The sequence below is a fragment of the Nanorana parkeri genome, unplaced genomic scaffold (genome assembly GCF_000935625.1).
Source record: "Nanorana parkeri isolate BGI_ZX_2015 unplaced genomic scaffold, ASM93562v1 scaffold772, whole genome shotgun sequence".
Lineage (NCBI taxonomy): Eukaryota > Metazoa > Chordata > Amphibia > Anura > Dicroglossidae > Nanorana > Nanorana parkeri.
Window position 1 is genome coordinate 254,284 of NW_017307040.1, and position 20,410 is coordinate 274,693.

Genomic DNA, 20,410 nt, shown 5'->3' on the forward strand with positions numbered 1-20,410 from the left:
TATTACGGTATGATCACTCTGCTGGATCTCCATATATTGGTAAGTACCAGATTATGGCTATGCTGTCATATTCTATATGCGCCCCATGTTCTATTTTTTTAGTTCTTATCTTGGACAACAGAATATTTAGTGTCCATGTTGTCAGGAATAGGATAGGGGGTGGGTTTAAGTAGTTTAGCACAAGGCAGCAGGGGAGGGCTGATACCTGAGTCCACAATGTGTTTTCAACCCACAACAGGAAATTAGGAGCTGAGTGTATTTTTGCCCATCTACAGTTATTTTTCTGTACTTGCAGGGTCTTTAAACGGATACAATAGGGGAAATGTGCATGTATCGCAGATGGAATGCATGTTTTTTTGTTCTTTTTTATATATATATATCAATACACTTTCATTGATAACAAATATACATGTGTAGCACTCCTTCTCTTGGGGTGATGCAGAAGTAAAACTTCAGTTGGACTTTAGAGGACATACAGTATTGAAAAGTGTCACCAAGTCTAAATATCTGCCAAACAAGGGCAGCTATACACTGATCAGCCAAATACTTAGTGTAGTCCCCCTTTTGCTGCCAAAACAGCCCCAGCCAATCGAGGCATGGACTCCACTAGACCTCTGAAGGTATACTGTGGTATCTGGCACCAAGCCGTCAGCAGCAGATGCTTTAAGTCCTGTAAGTTGTGAGGTGAGGCCTCCATGGATTGGACTTCTTTTACCAGCACATCCCACCGATGATCAATTGGATTGAAATCTGGAGGATGTGGAGGCCAAGTCAACACCTCAATTTCATTATTGTGTTCCACAAACCATTCATGAAGCATTTCTGCAGTGTGGCAGGACGCATTATCCTGCTGAAAGAGGCCACTGCCATTAGGGAATACCATTTCCATGAAGGGGTGTACTTGGTCAGCAACAATGTCTAGGTAGGTGATACGTGTCAAAGTGACATCCACATGAATGGCAAGACCCAAGGTTGCCCAGCAGAAAATTGCACAAAGCATAACACTGCCTCTGCCAGTTTGCCGACTTCCCATAGTTCCTCCCGGTGCCATCTCTCCCCCAGGTAAGTGGCGCACACCCACCCAGCTCTAGCCACATGATGTAAAAGAAAATGTGATGCATCAGACCAGGCCACCTTCTTCTATTTCTCCGTGGTGCAGTTCTGATGCTCACGTTGTAGGCGCTTTTGGCAGTGGACACAGGTCAGCATGGGCACCCTGACTGGTCCCCATACACAACAAACTGTGATGCACTGTGTGTTCAGACGTCTTTCTATTGGAACCAGCATTAACTTTTTCAGCCATTTGAGTTACAGTATCTCTTCTATTGCATCAGACTACATGGGCCAGCCTTCATTTCCAGCTTGTATCATTGAGCCTTGGCCACTCATGAGCCTCATCACAGGTTCACCGGTTTTCCTTCCTTGGACCACTTTTGATCAGTCCTGACCACTGCAGACCGGGAACATCCCACAAGAGCTGCAGTTTTGGAGTTGCTCTGACCCAGCTGTCTAGTCATCACAATTGGCCCTTGTCAAAGTCGCTCAAACCCCTACACTTCTGAGAAAAAAATTTGCTGCCTTATATTTCCCCCCCACTTCCACACTTCCAGGTGTCATTGTAATATATCCCCCCACTTCCAGGTGCCATTGTAACCAGATAATCAATGTTATCCACTTCACCTCTCAGTGTTCATAGTGTTATGGCTGATCGGCATAGATCTGCAATAATAGTTGCTGCAGTCCTTGCAATAATATATATATATATATATATTGTAACAAGGACACTCCACTGTAGTCCAGGTAAGTCAAGGAAACACAGTTTATTGAAAGGGCAAACACAAAATAGCTTGAAACAGCAACATAAGACAGTCTTTTAGCTTTGCTCGGTAGCTTTCCACAGCTTCAAGACACTCACGCTTGCTCACCCCTCGTGAGCCCTCACTCTGCTCTCTTAGCAGTCTGTCTGACAGGTCCCTGGGGTCACCGACCTTCCTGACCTCTCCCAGCCACCCCTGGCTGTTCCGTGTGCGTCCAGCACGCACCCGAGTTTGTCTGTGTGCTCCCTGCACACACACACAACTCCAACACTCTCCTGAGCACTGGGCTGGCTCCAATAAGGCTGCTCTCAGCCACCTGATTAGCCCAGGCTGGTCAATGGCAACACCTGGCCCCAGGACTGGAGATCTCATCCCACCCAGAGCTCTACGAAATCTCCAGAGCTCCAGATCCCAGCTACAAATAGGAAAACCTGGACAGACCTGAAAAGCCAGGTTCTTCCTTATAACGTGTTTCACATTCTGGACCCTCTCAGCCCCTCTGGCTGAGAGTCCTGGGTGCCAAAGTCGCCATCCTACACCGTGGCATTGGCTTACACTGCCACAATATATATGACTTTTCTTCAAAGTTTCATTTGAAATGTTTCATCTTGAGGGTTGGTGAAGACACGGGCAGAGAGCTGAAGGGATTACAGTGACAGAAAGGCTCAGTAATTATACATTTGAATGCTGGATATTAACGGGATCTGGTGATTAGTGGTAATGAGAGGAATTACTACTTCACAGAAAATTGTCTCCATTCAGCTGTCTGTCAGGATAGCTCACAGAAGGAAATGCGTAGGACTTATGTCTGCCAGATCATTGTGGAACAGCGTTAGATCAGAATGGAACAATCCAGAAGGGCGGATAAGGTGAAAAAGTTTAAAACTCAACTCTAGACAGATATAAAAGACACCAATTAATGCTGCTCTGTATTCATTAACGCATCATTTTATTTACATGCAATCAGTGTAAATACCTGAATTTGACTTTGGGTTAGCCTCTGTACCCCAGAGCTTAGCTTGGGAGTGGGGAAAACAGCAAATGGAGCCAGTCAGATGTGCTGCAGTGCAAGGAGTGTGTTGTTGGGAGGTAAGAGCAGAGTAAGAGAGAGAGAGATGAGCTCATCAGTCTGCTGCTTCTCCTGTCACTGTGCAGTCACTGGCTGGGGGGGAGGGACAAGACCTGTAATTGCACCAGAGAAAAATGAGGCAGGGCTGTACTGTGTAGTAGAGCCATGTAAATGTTGGGACTGGATGGACAGAAATACAAATTATTTGGCAGGTAAAACAGCTCCCATATATGCATGCCATCTGTGAATTTTGCTCTTTGTGTGCACCTAACGCCTTTGTAAACCGAGTTATCACCTAGCACTGACATCATCACTGTGCTATACATACCCTGAGCAGAGCTGTAGGAGAGACCCAGCAGATCCAACCCATTATAGGAGGGGGTGGAGACAAGACCAGTCACCCTGCACAAGGAGAAAGAGAAGCAGTGACTGGTCTTTATTACAGGAGGGGGTGGAGACAAGACCAGTCACCCTGCACAAGGAGAGAGAGCATCAGTGAGCGGTCTTTATTGCAGGAAGCTCCAAGTCTCATGCTGGACTACTGCACAGATCAGGAAGAAATACACAAAGCTCACCAAGATTCAAGAAGAATACACATGGCTCTAATATCAGGACAATATTTGCTTATCCTTGAGTTCTGAGGTCTAACTGTGAAACTCCCAGAGATGTATAAAGAGCCAGAGAATCAAAGCACTGACTCCTACCCTAGACTCATCTACCGTGACCCGTTAACGAGGCAGTAATTACTGATGGAACATTGGTTATAGTACCGTTTCAGTATGGTGGGTGAATTCTGTTCCTCTAGCGTAAAATTGTTCAGAAAAAAAGCTAATGATGCTTTACCTGCACATTTGTTTTATTGTGAAAGAAATTATATTGCCTAAGAGAGGGGTACGGATCAAATGCTTACCAAGTCCTGTAAACGAGGACTCAGGGCATATTCATGGAGATTTACACACCGTTCAGCCATACCATTATGGCCACCCACCTAAAATTGTGTAGGTCCCCTTTTTCCTGACCTATCAAGGCATGGACTCCACTAGACCTCGGAACATTGTCCAAAACACCCCATTGCCTCCGCCGGGTTGCCTTCTTCCCATGGTGCTAATGTTATGGCTGATCGGTGTATGTCAAACAGGGTGACTCCTTGGATTTTAGGGCGAGTTGACATGGCCGCACTTTTGCCATAGGGCTCTTTGTGCGCCACTTCTTCATCGCCCTGGTAAGCTTGACACCTTGACATCTCTGTGCACAAATCCATGGCTTTCTGAGGGCCTTTTGGCATTAAAAATGATCAGACTGAAGCTTGCCATACACCAGTAAAATTTGTTCAAAAAGATCAGTTTTTGGAATGTTCATTTGATTTTCTAACAGTTAATGGGGCCAGAGGCCGGGTGTCACCCAGAGCAGGTACTGGGTGAGATCCCACCGTGATGTCATCGCGCACGCGTGGCCACCTTGGCGATACCTGCCGGAGGCCATCTTGGTGATGGACTTGGGCAGAGAGAGGAGGGGACGTTCATCTGGCAGGATAAGGTATGCCACCGGGGTCCCCTCCTCTCTCCTGCAACTGTCGGGGCTCTCTGTCCATGACCGAGTACCCAACTTTTCAGACTTGTCAGTCACCCCTCCAATGGCGTCACCCCCCTTGTGACGCCACTGGTAGGGGGCCCTGACTGCAGGGTCTGTTGGTAGCTTTTATTTTTTTGAATGAATCTATGAATCTAATATTTTGCTGTTTATCTATCATTTTGTGTACACAGGAACGGATCTTCCTCAGTGTCTCCAATTACATCTTTACAGGCATCTTTGTTTTGGAAATGACCATTAAGGTAATATGGATATAGCATAGTATTATCACCTAGAACAGGGGTAGCCAATCTTCAGGCCTCCAGCTGTAGTGAAACTACAAATGCCATCATGCATCTGCCTCTGGGAGTCATGCCTGCGGCTGTCATAATCTTGCAGTGCCTAATGGGATTTGTATTTGCACCACAGCTGGAGAGCCGGAGATTGGTGACCAATCAGAGGTCAGTTTAGATTTTCTAACCAGGGAGCCCCATGCTTGTCTCCACTCTTCTTTTACGCAGGTAGTTGCGCTTGGTTTCGTCTCTGGGGAGCGAGCGTACCTGCAGAGCAGCTGGAACGTTCTTGACGGAGTCCTGGTGTTTGTTTCCATCATTGACATCATCGTGTCCCTGGCCTCTGCAGGAGGTGCAAAGATCCTGGGCATCCTGCGGGTGCTGCGTCTGTTACGGACTCTGCGGCCTTTGAGGTAAGGGTTTACACATGGGGTTCCTCTTGATTTAAGCCAAATTCTGGACACAAAAAAGACACAAAGGTATACAGTTGTGTTTCATTAATGCATAATTAGAGGTATTCATTTAAATGCAATCAGTGTGATTCGTTGAATCTGATTTTGGATCAGCCTCTTGCAGTCCTGCGAGAGGACAAAGTTGCACAAGGAGCCAATATATGATGATAGGAGGAGAAAGCAGAGTGACAGAGACAGAGTCCCCGTTGCATTTTTTTGTTTTTTCAAGAAAAGAACATTTCTATTAAAGTAGATTACACTTGAAAAGGATTATTTCACTACATTTGTCCTAGAATAATAAAAAAAAGCCCTGCCATCTAGTAATGCTAAATACACCTGGCCAAGTCAAGTGTCAGGGGATTAGCGTGGACACAGCTGACCAGTCTAGTGCCTCGTGCAGCTGGCGTGCCGTTGAATGACATTGATTGGCCTCCTCTAGACTCACCGCTGCGTTCCCGCGTCTGAACTAAAACACCGCCCTAATCAGACGTTGTGTACACTTCTCTCTCACTTGGCAACGGCCCCTCCTGCTCTAATGGGATCCTTCAGGTCCGCACTGTATTTTGACATAAATGATTATAATTTTATTGTCAAGGGCAAAAACGCACTTGCTGCCAAAATCCCCCAGCATTACACTAATGTCATCTTCCAGCTTTTTTTTCTTTCCTTTCTCAGCCTTCTCACGTACGCCACAACTTGGCGAAAAAGAACGGCCGCAAAAATAGGCTTTTAATATTTCCAGGAAATAATAAATTATGTAAAGCCGGGGCACAGCTGGGGGTCATCGTGTGACAGCTGATGGATGGTTGGAACTGCCACCCCAAACCCCCATCCCCGGGCTGACAGCGGGGAATTAACGGCGACGGAGTGCCAAATCTAGTCGCCTTCCTGAAAGTAGTTCCACTACATCTTGGCGCTTTTTCATTTTCTTGGAAAGGAGAAGGAGTCAAGTAGTGCACTTAGTAGTAAAAAGATGTCAGGCTTCTTGAAGTTAAATTACATTTCTGGAAGCTAATGCATTTATTTGAGGGGGGCATCTGGCCAAAAAAGAACTGGCTGGATATTTCTGCAATTTAAGAAGTTCAGAAATCTAAAACCTTCGTCATTTTTTTTTATTTTTGAAACATGCAAGTAAGTAAGACGGGGCTGATGGTTCCTTTGCTGCTGCTTGTTGGCTTATGGAGTAAACCAGTTTGGCCAACAGGGGTAATGAAGAATTACCTTTGCATGGCTACATAGTTAGGCTGAAAAAAGACACATGTCCATCAAGTTCAACCAGTAGTGGAAAAGAATAAATACACTAGAAGACCTCTATAAACAGAACCCTATGTCCACAGTTACCCAGATTTAATCCAGAGGAAGGCAAAAACCCTAATAAAGCATGACAAAATCCTATGGCTAGGTTCACACCTGCACTACACTGCACGACACCCGCAATTGCCGTGCGGCCCCATTGGTTTCAATGGGTGGAATCGTGGCGGGAAATTGCGTGATCCGCGCGGTGCCACTGGGGTGCCATTAGAAAATAACGGCACCCACAGCATAATCGGTTCCCCCCTAGGCGAATCCCGACCTCGTGGCAGTCGTGCACAAAACCGTACAGATTGCCGTGCAGTCAGGAGTCACCTAGGTGTAAATGTAGCCTCAGACCCCATTCACACTGAGCGTTTTGTAGCGCGATTTCTGCTCAAAGATCGCTCAAATATGAAGCTCAGTGTAGCTCAATGTAGCTCTTCCAATGCTTTTCAATGGAGATGTTCACATCTTGCAGCTCAATGTCGCCTGTAGCTTGTAGCTGAAGCTTGTCGCTTGAATATGACCTATTTTTTGGCAGATTTGGCCCCAATAGACTTTGATAGACTGCCAAAAGAAGCGCTACTTAGCGTGACAAAATGTGCACTGTAGCTCAATGTCGTTCAGCTCAAATCAGCTGAATACGCGCTTATGTTGTTGTAGCTCAGTGTTAGGCCCGGTGCAGACCTGAGCGATCCGGGACGCAGCCCCATTGATTTCAATGGGGTACATCCGTGAGGCAATAGCAGAAAAAAGGTACACGTACCTTTTTTTGGCTATGCACGATGCGTGGCTGTTTTAGCGATCGTGTTTGGCTGCACGGGCGGAATCACAGTGGGAAACGGCACGATCCGCCGGGCGAGACTGGGTTGCTATTTTAAAATAATGGCACCCACAGTGCGATTATCTGTGATGGGCGACTCCGTGACCGCACGGCAATCCGTACGATTTCGTGCATGATTGCCGCTCGGTCTCAGATCTCCCAGGTGTGCACCAGCTCTAAATGTGGTCTTATAGCGCAGTGAAGAATTGCCTTTCCCTAGTGTGAAAGGTTGAAAAAAGACACAAGTCCACCAAGAGAAAAAGAAAAAAGAATAAATATGGTAAAAGACCTCCATAACAGAACCCTGCGTCCACAGTTACCCACAACTGATCCAGAAGAAGGCAAAAAACCCTTAAAAACATGAAAATGATTGCCTTTCCATAGTTACATAGTTAGGTTGAAAGAGACACAAGTCCATCAAGTTCAACCAACAGAGGAAAAAAAAGAATAAATACAGTAAAAGACCTCCATTAACGGAACCCTGTGCCCACAGTTACCCATAGATGATCCAGAGGAAGGCAAAAAACCCTAATAAAGTAGTAAAGAATTGCCTTTCCATAGTTACACGGGTTGAAAAAATATACAACTCCATCAAGTTCAACCATTAGAGAGGAAAATAAAGAATAAATACAGTAGAAGACCTCCAGAAACAGATCCCTCTGCCAACAGTTACCCAAAGATAATCCAGGGGAAGGCAAACAAATCCTTATAAAGAATGAAAGAAACCATTATAAAGCATCAGGTACCATTTTTTACTCCGCTCCAACTCCCTCAGTGCAGAGAGGCTGTTTTAGTGCCCACATTGCATTGTGGGATGTGATGAGGGCTATTGAATAGTGCTGGTTGGGGATCTATGGTCACAGTGGAGGTACTTTGAAGTGTCTTTAGACATCAGATCATTCAGATGGTACCTACTGAGAGCACATAATCAACATATTTTACCCAAATACAGGACACTTTCTTTTGGAGATTACCCATTGCTCTAAATCAGGGGTAGGCAACCTCTGCTCCCCAGCTCTTGTGGAACTATGAGTCCCATGAGTCACAGACATGAGTCACAGACATGACTCTCAAAGGCAGAGACATGCTAGTATTTGTAGCCTCAGCACATCTGGAGTGCCAAGGTGTCCTATCCCTGCTCTAAACCATAGGTGAGAATAGAATTAAAGGAGAACTATGGGGTCAGTGTTTTTCCCCATAGTTCTCCTTAGGGTAACGGGAGGACACAAACTAGCGTCCTCCCGTTACCCTAAGCTCAGTATACCGCGAGCCACAGCTCGCGGTATACTGAGACGCTGGAGCGGATCCCGACGTAGATGACGGGATCCGCCCAGCTGCGTGAGTGACAGCTGGCTCTGCCTATCTAGAGGCAGAGCCAACTGTACCCGCCCCCTCCCCCGTCCGTTCCGCCAGTCAGCGCTGGCAGATCGGAGCGGGGAGAGGGGAATCCAGCCCCTCCCCCTGTCACGGCAGAGAGCCGTGACAGGATCGAGAGGTGAGCGAACCTGGTATGTGTTCGCTCACCTCCCGATCTACTGAGCCGACCTGTGACAGTCTCATTGTCACAGGTCGGCTAGAACTATGAGGTGAGTGGAAATCACTCATCTCATAGTTCTCCTTTAAGCTTGGCCAGTAGATCAGGAGCATTCATCTGAAAGCTCCTGAGATGCTTCCTTCTCAAACACCAACACCAGGACTGTAACCATCTTTTTATCTACAAGGGGAAATGGGGGGCCAATAACACCTTTTCCTTGTCTCATGCTGCCAGCAAGCAGCAGCTTGTTTTTTTTCTCTGGGTCCTCTGTGATTTCATTAGAGATGTGAGCACTGAACAGGAATATGCAGGCAGAAAAAAATGAGAGCTCTGGAATTGTTTGCTGACCTCCCCGCTCCTCAGAGAACAGGAGAGAGACTTGGGGACTCGTTACTGTGTTTGTTCACAAACAGATTCCTCTAATCCACAGAGGACGGCAGTCCAAGGCATGGATGTACTATGCAAGGGAGGGGGAAAAAAATCACACGTGTGCGGCCCGGCTGAGACGCGTGAGAGGACTGAACGTGATAAGCCAGCAGGAATCTTGTGTGCTGCTTACTGGGGTGATAGAAAATTGCACATTCACCCTACAAAATTCTATGAGGAATACTAAGAAAAGTATTTATAACTTTGTACGGGAGGGTGCGGGTCTCCAAAAATCAATGGCCAAGAGACAACAATTCATTTCTAAAGTATGGTTACACCTTTTTGAAAAATGTAATGGTCGTAAGATCGTGTGCTGTGCAAAAAAGCCACAAGTCCTATTACTGTGATTGCATGGCATCTGTACATTGTCCATGTCTCTCATGTCTATCAGTCATGTCTGACTGAACAGTATAGACTGTGTTGTCGCATATGGGGCTTATCCTATGCAATTCGTCTTCAAAGTGCACAACACAAGCACTGAAGTCCACCTCTTAGCAGTTAGTTCAGCTCCCCCTGCATCCCCTCCCAGCAGTGACTTGGCAGCTCAGCTCCCCCTGCTCCCCTCCTAGCAGTGATTCAGCAGCTCAGATGGCATTGCTCCCCTCCCTGCAGTGACTCAGCTGCTCCTGCTCCCCTCCCAGCAGTGACTGGCCAGCTCAGCTGCCCGCTCCTCTCCCAGCAGTGACACAGCAGCTTAGCTGCCCCTGCTCCCCTTCTAAGCAGTGACTCAGCAGCTCGGTTCCCTCTGATTCCCTTCCCAGCAGTCCCTTAGAAGCTCATCTCACCAAGCTCCCCCTCCTAGCAGTGTCTTAGAAGCTCATCTCACCAAGCTCCCCCTCCTAGCAGTGTCTTAGAAGTTCATCTCATCCTGCTCCTAACTTCCAGCATTGACTCAGCAGCCTCATTCACTCTGCTCCCCCTTCCAGCAGTGTCTTACCAGCTCATCTCACCATGCTTCCCCTCCCAACAGTGCCTTAGAAGCTCATCTCACCATCCATGCTTCCCCTCCCAGCCAGCAGTGTCTTAGAAGCTCATCTCAACCTGCTCCCCACTCACAGCAGTGACTCAGCAGCTCCGTGTTCACTCTTCTCCCCCCCCCCCCCCCCCCCCCATTCGCCCCCAGGCAGTGTCTTAGGAGCTCATCTCACCTTGCACTTCATCCCAGCAAAGACTTCCAGTTCATCTCATCTTGCTCCCCCCTCCCAGCAATGTCTCAGCAGTCTTCCAGGCTTTCAATATCCAATGTAAACACAGAACAGGAGCTATAGAAATAGAAGCAGGGTGAGCTGAGAAGCTGAGAGAAGGAATCCAGTACTTCTGCTGTAAGCTTTGAGGATGAATTTCTGCACAGTGCTTCCTACTACAGAGGTCACTCCCTGCTTGTTAAGTACATCTACATATGTCAGTGTCAGTAGCCTGTCCACAGGGTTATTTTAAATGGGAATTTGCTATGATTACCTGTCGGGATGGGACTCTTCTCCTGTAAGATCTTCTAATCCCTGTACTTGTGCTTCTTTATTTAACTTTGCAAACCAAAACTTCTTCCGATTCTCTTTTCAGAGTCATCAGCAGAGCGCCAGGGCTCAAGCTGGTGGTAGAGACGCTGATTTCCTCACTTCGACCAATAGGAAACATCGTCCTCATCTGCTGCGCTTTCTTCATCATCTTTGGGATTCTGGGAGTTCAGGTACAAGACAATCAGAGAGCATTCACCATGGTTGTGATTGGAAGGATGTCTTTTTGTATAGATAAGCATGCACAAAGGTAATGATGTTCCATTAATAACGCATTTCCGCAATATACTGCTTGATAAACGAATCTGCATAAAAATCAGTATACATATTTATGTATTTTACTGAGAAGGAACACTATCAGATAAAACAATAAAAACATTGTATGTGTAAAGTGAACATTTTTGAGAACATACAGGAGAGAGCGAGGAGAGACAGCCGGAAGAGAGAGTGAGGGGAGACAGTCAGGGGAGAGGAGAGACAGCTAGGAGAGAGAGCGAGGAGACATAGCCAGGAGAGAGGAGAGACAGCCAGGGGAGAGGAGAGTGAGCGAGGAGAGACAGCCAGCAGAGGGGAGAGACAGCCAGGAGAGAGAGCGAGGAGAGACAGCCGGAAGAGAGAGTGAGGGGAGACAGCCAGGGGAGAGGAGAGACAGCTAGGAGAGAGAGCGAGGAGAGATAGCCAGGAGAGAGGAGAGACAGCCAGCAGAGGGGAGAGACAGCCAGGAGAGAGGGCGAGGAGAGACAGCCAAGAGAGTGAGAGAGGAGAGACAGCCAGGAGAGGGAGCGAGGAGAGAGAGCAAAGAGACAGTCAGGAGAGAGAGCGAGAAGAGACAGCCAGGAGAGACAGCCAGGAGAGAGGAGAGATAGCCAGGAGAGTGAGAGAAGACAGACAGCCAGGAGAGAAAGTGAGGAAAGACAGCCAAGAGAGTGATAGAGGAGAGACAGCGAGGAGAGAGAGCAAAGAGAGACAGCCAGGAGAGAGAGTGAGGAGAGACAGCTAGGAACAGCAAGGAAAGACAGCCAGGGGAGCAATGAGAGACAGCCAGGGGAGTGAGCAAGGAGATACAGCTAGGAGAGAGCGAGGAGAGACGACAGCCAGGGGAGAGAGACAGCCTGTGGAGAGAGTGAGAAAAGACGGCCAGGAGAGACAACCTGGGTAGAGAGTGAGAAGAGGCAGCCAATGGAGAGTGAAGGGGGAGACAGCCAGGAAAGAGCAAGAAACGACAGCCAGGGGAGCAAGGAGAGACAGCCAGGGTAGAGAGCGGGGAGAGACGACAGCCAGGGGAGAGAGCCAGGAGGGAAACCTGGGGAGAGTGAGGAGAGACAGCCAGGAGAGAGAGCGAGGAGAGACAGCCAGGGGAGAGAGCGAGGAGAGACAGCCGGGGAGACAGCCAGGGGAGAGAGCGAGGAGAGACAGCCAGGGGAGAAGGCGAGGGGGAGACAGCCAGGGGAGAGGGCGAGGGGGAGACAGCCAGGGGAGAGAGCGAAGGTTTTTTTTTCGTTGGTAGATCTCATTGAGCTCATCATTTGAAAAGTAGATCTTAACACAAAACATTGTGGGCCCCCCTGATCTAGAATATACTTTTAATTCTTATTATATATTGATGCAGAACCTTTATCCAAATATCCCTTCACTCATACCACAGCGAAATGGCACATTTAAAAAATAATACGTCCTTAAATACAATACATAAATCCTGAATGGATACAATCCACATAAGGGTGCCAATCCAAGAAACTGTTTAGATGTCATGGAAGAAAGAGAACATTGCTTGCCCTTACATACGTATGTGTCACCAGATATTAACTGTGTATGTATTGGAAAAAATTGCAAAGTCAAATATCAATGAAAGGTCTGACTTTATATAAATTATAAAGATTTGACATAGTGCATGGGCGTTGCTCATACATTCATAAGTACAGTCCAGCTCCAGCACAAATAGCATGTGACGTACATTTCCATAAAGCCAGTCGTTCAGATGTTGCAAAGTTAGACTATTAGGTACGCCCTTCTGAAGAAGCTGTGGCAGCGGTAAAATGCATTAGGGAATGCATGCTTTTAGCACAGCATGTGGCCTTTCTACTTATGCCCGGTGGACCCACTCGCAAGTCTGGATTGGCCGTTATGCACCAGGAGGTGGTAAGATCAACATCAGTGAGAGCTTGATAGAAAGCTGCATTGGAAGTGTTCAATGACCAGTAATTATGGATGCCTTTTGCAAGTATAAGTATTATGTTTACCTGCAAATAGCTGGTTCTCCTGGTCTGATATTTCTAGAGGGCGAATACAATATGCCTTGCCACATATGAAATTTGGGCTTCTTTCCAGGGCCGTAACTACAGATCACGGGGCCTCACAGCAAAAATGTGACGGAGCCCCCTGGTGACCTCTCTCAGCTGTGAGTAACCATGCCAAGATCCCAAAGATGCCTCTTGTGCATCTGAATTCCTCTCTACACTGCAGACTTTACAGGAGATTAGAGTTGTCATGAAGTGCAACCACTTCAACCCTGAATAATACAGTACTGTATTGTCTGCACATGTTCTATGTTTAATTTGCCTCAACAACGCAATGTGGCCCCTTTTCACCCCCAGGCCACATAGCAGCCGCCTGGCTGCTATGACTATAGTTACGCCACTGCTTCTTCCCCTGGGCCAGCACAGACAGTAATTAGACACTGTCAAGGAGAGGACTATGACGTGCAGGGAAGGGGAAGGGACTTTGCTAGGGAATTGACTAGTCACATTTTTAGCAAGTTCAAAGGAACAAAAAGTAAAGAAAAAATAATTGAAGGAAAAGAAAAAGCTGCATTTATAATACTTGATTTTTCTGTGCTTTTACCTGAAATTTTTGAAGTTGGTGATAGGGTCTTCTTGAGATTTTGGATGCCATCTTAGGAATGTCCATAATGGTGCTGTAAAATGTATATACTGTATATCGGAGGCACGCTATCTGCTTGTAGGATTAAGTTGGTTCTTTATTCCAGCTCTTCAAAGGCAAGTTCTATACCTGCGAAGGGCCGGATGTCCGCAACGTCACCAACCGATCAGAGTGTGTTGGGCCACGCAACAAGTGGGTGAGACGGAAATACAACTTCGATAACCTTGGTCAGGTAGGTTGATAAAAAGCTAAATAAAGGCCAACCAAAGCAAATTCTTAACTAGTAGAAACTGATAGTTCCTGACCTCCACAAATGTAATTCTTGGGCAGAAAGAGCATGGCATCCTATGAAGGGTTAACACTTCTTACTTGCAGATGTCGTTTGCCTGCTGTGGGAACTAAAAACACATTTTCCCCTCTACTTTTTCAAGCTCTGCACTACTGGAATGCTTTAAGACTTTCAGAAGTCTGTACGTTTATGTCATTGGAGTTGAACCTGTGATGTTGGTAAAACTAAGGACATTGTCAGGGAAGTAGCTGTTTTTTGGGGCAATGTCCCACTTCTTGTCTTTCAGGCTATGGCCAATCCAAAGGCAGCAATGGGAAGTACACACTATGTCTTGCTATTTTAAAGGAGAACTATGAGGTGAGCGCTTTTCACTCACCTCATAGTTCTAGCCGACCTGTGACAATGAGACTGTCACAGGTCGGCTCAGTAGATCGTGAGGTGAGGGAACACATACCGGCGTTCGCTCACCTCTCGATCCTGTCACGTCACTCTGCCGTGACAGGGGAGGCGCTGGATTCCCCGAACGGACGGGGGAGGGGGGCGGGTACAGCTGGCTCTGCCTTTAGATAGGCAGAGCCAGCTGTCAGTCACGCAGCTGGGCGTATCCCGACACAATTGTCGGTATCCGCTTCAGCTGCGGCGTCTCAGTATACCGCAAGCTACAGCTCGCGGTATACTGAGCCTAGGGTGATGGGAGGACGCTAGTTTGTGTCCTCCCGTTACCCTAAGGAGAACTATGGGGAAAAGACTTAACCCCATAGTTCTCCTTTAAGTGATGTGAAGATAGGTCACCAGCACTCCTGTGCTAATACAGGACAGAGGTGAACCCCCTAGACCTTCACTTGAGTGTTGGTGACCTATCTTCACATTTCTGAGGTTCTGCACAGCGCCATCTGTAGTGATCACTATGAGCATTTATCTATACCGGTCACCACGCCGTATGGGGAGCACACAACTCATATCACCTCCTACGCCTGCACACCGATCACCAGGATTGGTCTATCACAGAGAACCAAAAGCTCTTGCGCTCACATGTATTCCACTGCCCGGGATCAATAAATTGCAAATCTGTATTATCATGGAAAATAAGCATTGGCTGCATAACACATATCTGTTTTAAATGTACAAGTCTGTGGATGTTGCTGATGTAGACTCTCCTCTGTCTCCCTCCAGGCTCTCATGTCACTGTTTGTTCTGTCGTCTAAAGATGGCTGGGTGAACATTATGTATGACGGACTGGACGCGGTGGCCCCAGATGTACAGGTACCAAGATTATTATATTCTGCTTTGAAGTTAGTATTAAAGAAATATGTAAACTGATATTGCAGACTTTGTTTAAAGGTGGAGGCTCCAGGGCCACCATCCTCATCCTTTCTTAGTGAGTCAGTGATGCAGATACATGCTGGGAGCTCACACCTTTACTGGCTGCCTATTTGTTCTGGGTCAGTGGCTTATTAGGTAAAGAAGCAAGGATGTGAATGACAGTCCCTTCCATAGCAGCACATCAATAATAATGATAATTATCAATATCAAATGTATTCTTAAAAGCCATATTGAAATCATACTGAAAGCATGGATTTAGTATAACAGGCAGACGACTGGCCTGTTTAGAAAGAGAGGTCTGCAATTTCATCCTCCATACTCCATAGTATAGGTTTCCTTTAGAGAGTAAGTTTATGAATTATATAAACCACCTCTACATCCTGACTAGTAAAAATCCAGATCCAGGTTGCCCATGCCTGTGCGCCAATGTCCCTTGTGACTTAAATAGAACATCACTCCTGCAGTACGGTGATGTCAATGGGATGTGCAGCCTGGCACCTGATATTTATCAACCAGTATGTAGACAACACGGGGGGCAGTTTCCATCAGAGGAAGTACGAACGCACCTAAATTCTCCGTGGGCTCAGAGCTGGGCAGTATTTGTTTTATTTTTTGAATATTTGATTATACTCATTGTCGGCATAAACATCCGATCTAATGCCCAGCAGCTCAGGTGAACATTGCTCCATCTACACTGCCTGGCAAAACATAAAAGTCACCCCTGGATTTTGGGCAGTGTTATGATCTGGTGTTGCTCCAGCTGGTCATGTCTAGGTTCAGCAATGTTAGGTCAGCTGCCTACCTGAATATACTGAATGACCATTTTTTTCCATCAATGGATTTTTTCTTCCCTGGTGGCACATTGGGCAAATTCCAAGATGACAATGCCAGGATTCGTTGGGTTCAGATTTTGAAAGTTGTTCAGGGAGTTTGAAGTTGTTCAGGGAGCATGAGACATCATTGTCACACATGGATTGGCCACCACAGAGCCCAGACCTTAACCCCATTGAGAATCTTTGGGATGTGCTGGAGAAGACTTTACACAGTGGTCCGACTCTCCCATCATCACAAAAGATCTTGGTGAGAAATTAAGGCAACGGATGGAAATAAATGTTGTGACATTGCATAAGCTTATCGAAACGATTCCACAGCGAATGCATGCCGTAATCAAAGCTCAAGGCAGTCCGACAGAATATTAGTGTGTGTGACTTTTTTTTGGGGCTAGCAGTGTATATAGCATTAAGCTTATTCTAACCATCTATTGTCATTGCAGCCTATCCGGAACCACAACCCTTGGATGCTCCTCTTTTTCATCTCCTTCCTCCTCATCGTCAGCTTCTTTGTCCTCAACATGTTCGTCGGGGTGGTGGTGGAAAACTTCCACAAGTGCCGCCAGCACCAGGAGGCCGAGGAGGCCCGGCGCCGGGAAGAAAAACGGTTGCGCCGCCTGGAGAAAAAACGCAGGAGTAAGGCGCTGTATATGTCTGGTCGGTAGACTGTTTAACCAATCTTTCTGAAGCTCTGCCTGCCGTAGTCTAGCTATCTTCAGGCTGCGTAGAACCATTACATAGCGCATTCAGCCGGATGGAAATCTTTTGAGATGGAAACAGGACGCGAGCGAGCGGTCAGTTATTGAGGACAAACCGGTGACAGGATTTTCTATTATTCCTTATTGTATTAGTGTAAACGTATAATCACAACTGAAGGGAACATACACTCTTGAAACAGTCTATGCCTGGTCCATAGCAAACACTCCACTTCTGGGTCTCATGTTTGCACTAGAAAACTGACGGCTGAAATGAGATTGCTTGCTACGGGCAATGCAGACCCTTTCGCGTCCTACAGTTTTTTTCCTGCCTTCATTTTATTCATTATAATCCTGAGTCACTACTAGAAACAGAAGTTCTCCTCGTCTCCAGGCCTACCCAATGAGGCCTTGACCAAAATGGCTGCTTTTAACCATCAGCATAACACCCAATCACAGCTACAGTTCATTTGTTTAGGATCAGTGATAGCAAAGGGGTCATATTCAATAACACACTGGGAACATGCTTTACCCAAGAGTAACCAATCAAAGATTAGATTTATGTAGCAGAGTGAGCAGACTAGGGAAAAAATGATAGCTGATTGGATGCTATGGTTTTCCTGCATGCTATTGCATCGTGTTATTGACTTATGGCCCCCTGTAGCAACAACCTGGCCATAACTAACACTGGGTTCACACCTAGGCGTATCGAATATGCACGTTTGTCGCGCGTTTTGTGTTGCACGTTTTACGCGCGTTTCCGAGGGCTACCTGGCTGTATACCAATGGATATGCGCGACAAAAATGCCCCAAAGAAGCTCCTGTACTTCTTTGGGCGTAGGCTGTTTTGTAGTGCGTTCATACGGCCCATAATACGCCCAGGTGTGAACCATACCCATAGGAAACAATGGGATTTCGGTGTTTGAGCGTTTTGCAGAGCGTTCGAACACGCTACAAAACGCCCAGGTGTGAACCAGGCCTAAAGGTATGAAATGTTATGTTATTGACATAGACATAACATGTTCATCACATAATCTGTCCAATGTTCATTATAAAATAAAGTGGAGGCTGAGGAAATACTGTTGAATTTAAATATCAGCTCTACCCAAAACTGTTATTACCATTTGAGTGGGAATGAGTGCATCAGCCTCCAAAAGTCATGCCTGTGGCTGTGGGAGACTTGCAATGCCTAATGTGGTTTGGAGTTTCACCACTGCTGGAGGGACAAGGTTTGGCTACCCCATACACTGTGTCAGAGCTTACAGAGACTTAATCATGTCCTCCCATTGGCCATACACAGTGCTTGGCTCTGACAATTGGTTGCTCAGGCCCGAGAATTGCATCCTGAGGGGAAGGAGGTAATACGCTCTCTCTTACCCAAAAGCACTGGGCTTGTACTGAAGGCTGTGGTGGAGTGCTGGAAAGCATTGGAAGGTAGGTATGAGATGGGGGGGGGGGGGGGGGGGGGGGGAAGCAGTGTTTTTTCAAGAGAACCTATTACTTTGCCCTGTGACGCAATCTTTTTATATCTCTCGACACCAGAAGATTAAGCTTTCTAATTTATCTTTGCCGCTATGAAGAAGTCATGGGAGAAAAATAACTCCATTTGGCTTTGCAATGACCTGGCCAGATGGATGAACTAGACACTGCATTGATAACACTGGGTCTCACCACTCCAATCTAAAAAAGATATAACCATGTCATTCAGCATGCCAGTACACACACATGAAACCACAATATCAGTTTTGGGTAGACTCACCCTTTAAAAGTAATCTTGTAATATTGATTACCAAAAGTGTACCTTCCCTTTAAGTAGTGCATTGTGAATCATACAGAAACATGGAATACTAGGGATGAAAGCAGGAATATAAATCAGGAATGGAAATCTGGATATACTGGAAGTGTGCATGTTGCATGGCTTTAACTGGGTGACATGCATGTCATATTCTTGCCTCACTTGCCTATGGGCTTGACCTACTGAAGTGTACATGTATTGCCTTCCAACACCCAGTCACAAGCAATGGAAAGCCCAGCTTTATTTTTTTGTAATCTCTGGCAGATGATTGGATGTTTAAAGGCTCACATCACTCCAATTCAGAACACACTGCAGTCATTCAGGCTCTGTGCGTGTCCAGTAAGATGCAGAGAACAAGTAGGACAACCTGATTCGGACCGGTTCCCAGGCTTACGTTTTGCCTAAAGCCCAACTTCAACCACAAATTTTCTTCTTTCATTTAGGATAGATTGGTGCTGACACTGTCCTTCCTTCTGGAGGGGGGCTATTTTTGTTCCCCATGGTCCCAGTGTGTGTTGTAAAGTAGTCACCGCTCCAAGCTCGCTCCCGTGATGGACTACAATCTCACATTTCGTTTATTAATTTGTATTGGGGTTGTAGTCCTTCACGGGAGTGAGCTTGGAGCGGTGACTACTTTACAACACACACAAGGACCATGGGGAACAAAAGTAGCCCCCCTCCAGAAGGAAGGACAGTGTCAGCACCAATTCAGAGATGATTGGAGGATCTGCAGCCGAATGATACACACATAAGATACATTTTTGTTAATAGTTCAGTGACTTGACTACATTTTTATGATTGAACTCCTGAGTTTAGTGTCACTTTAAGTTAAAGAAGAATTATGAGGCGAGTGAAAATCACTCAGCCTCATAGTTCGTGCTGACGTGTGACAATGAAACTGTCACAGGTCGGCTCAATAGATGGGGAAGTGAGCGAACACATACCGTCGCTCGCTCACTTCTCGATCTATCCCTACAGAGAGCCATAGGCAGAGCCAGCTGTCAATCACGCAGCTGGGTGGATCGACAGTAATGTCGGGATCCATCCCGGCTGTGGCATCTCAGTACAACTCGCGGTATACTGAGCTTAGGGTGACGGGAGGACGCTAGTTTGTGTCCACCCGTTACTCTTAGGAGAACTATGGGGAAAAGCCCTGACCCCATAGTTCTCCTAAGGGTATGTAGAACAAATTTTGGCCTGCTACAATGTATCCAGTATGCCATGAAGCCCCATTGGTTGCTCCTACTGATATTTTTTCCCATCAGACCTAAGCCCCAATTCACAAGGCTTTAACCAAGAATAAGGATCTCTATTTTCAGCCATGTGACTGTCATTTTCAAATCTCATTGGGCTAATAATAACTGTCACTGGTGTTTCAGCTTTGTGAATCAAACCTCTTGTTGACTTTTGACTCTTGATGACATTTTAAGCACTTAGAACGAATTGCTCCGGACATTTGACCGATGTTTGTCTTTTAAGGTCTTCATACACAAAATAAATGACAGTACTCAGCGTGCTGAAGACTTTGTGTGTTCCAGGTGACTTGTTATTTGTTATCTGGTTATCTTTATTATATTTTCACAAAGATGGCACCACAGGAAGCCGATGACTATGCCAGCACAACTCTCTGAGTATGATAAAGCCATGCAACGTGTACATTTCACAATTGTCCACATTTACATGCCTGATATGGGTAACCCAGACACGTGCACATGTGTGTTTGCTGCAGATATGCATTGATGCAAGGTGAATAATTAGTATGTGTGTTGCCTCAGTGATTAAAGCCCGGCTCCAGGTGGAACTTTTTT

General features: G+C 46.4%; 1 protein-coding gene across 3 annotated transcripts in view; it reads left to right on the forward strand.

Moving 5' to 3' along the window:
• Positions 1-20,410, forward strand: part of CACNA1H (calcium voltage-gated channel subunit alpha1 H) — a 196,511-nt gene that overhangs the window by 122,305 nt on the left and 53,796 nt on the right. For 2 of the 3 annotated variants that reach the window (XM_018564684.1, XM_018564686.1), the window contains exons 18-23: positions 4,650-4,718; positions 4,977-5,161; positions 10,837-10,963; positions 13,777-13,902; positions 15,133-15,222; positions 16,556-16,769. In XM_018564684.1, the coding sequence (XP_018420186.1) occupies positions 4,650-4,718; positions 4,977-5,161; positions 10,837-10,963; positions 13,777-13,902; positions 15,133-15,222; positions 16,556-16,769 (811 nt within the window). The remainder of the gene's footprint in view (positions 1-4,649; positions 4,719-4,976; positions 5,162-10,836; positions 10,964-13,776; positions 13,903-15,132; positions 15,223-16,555; positions 16,770-20,410) is intronic. The other variant, XM_018564685.1, reaches the window with a different exon arrangement.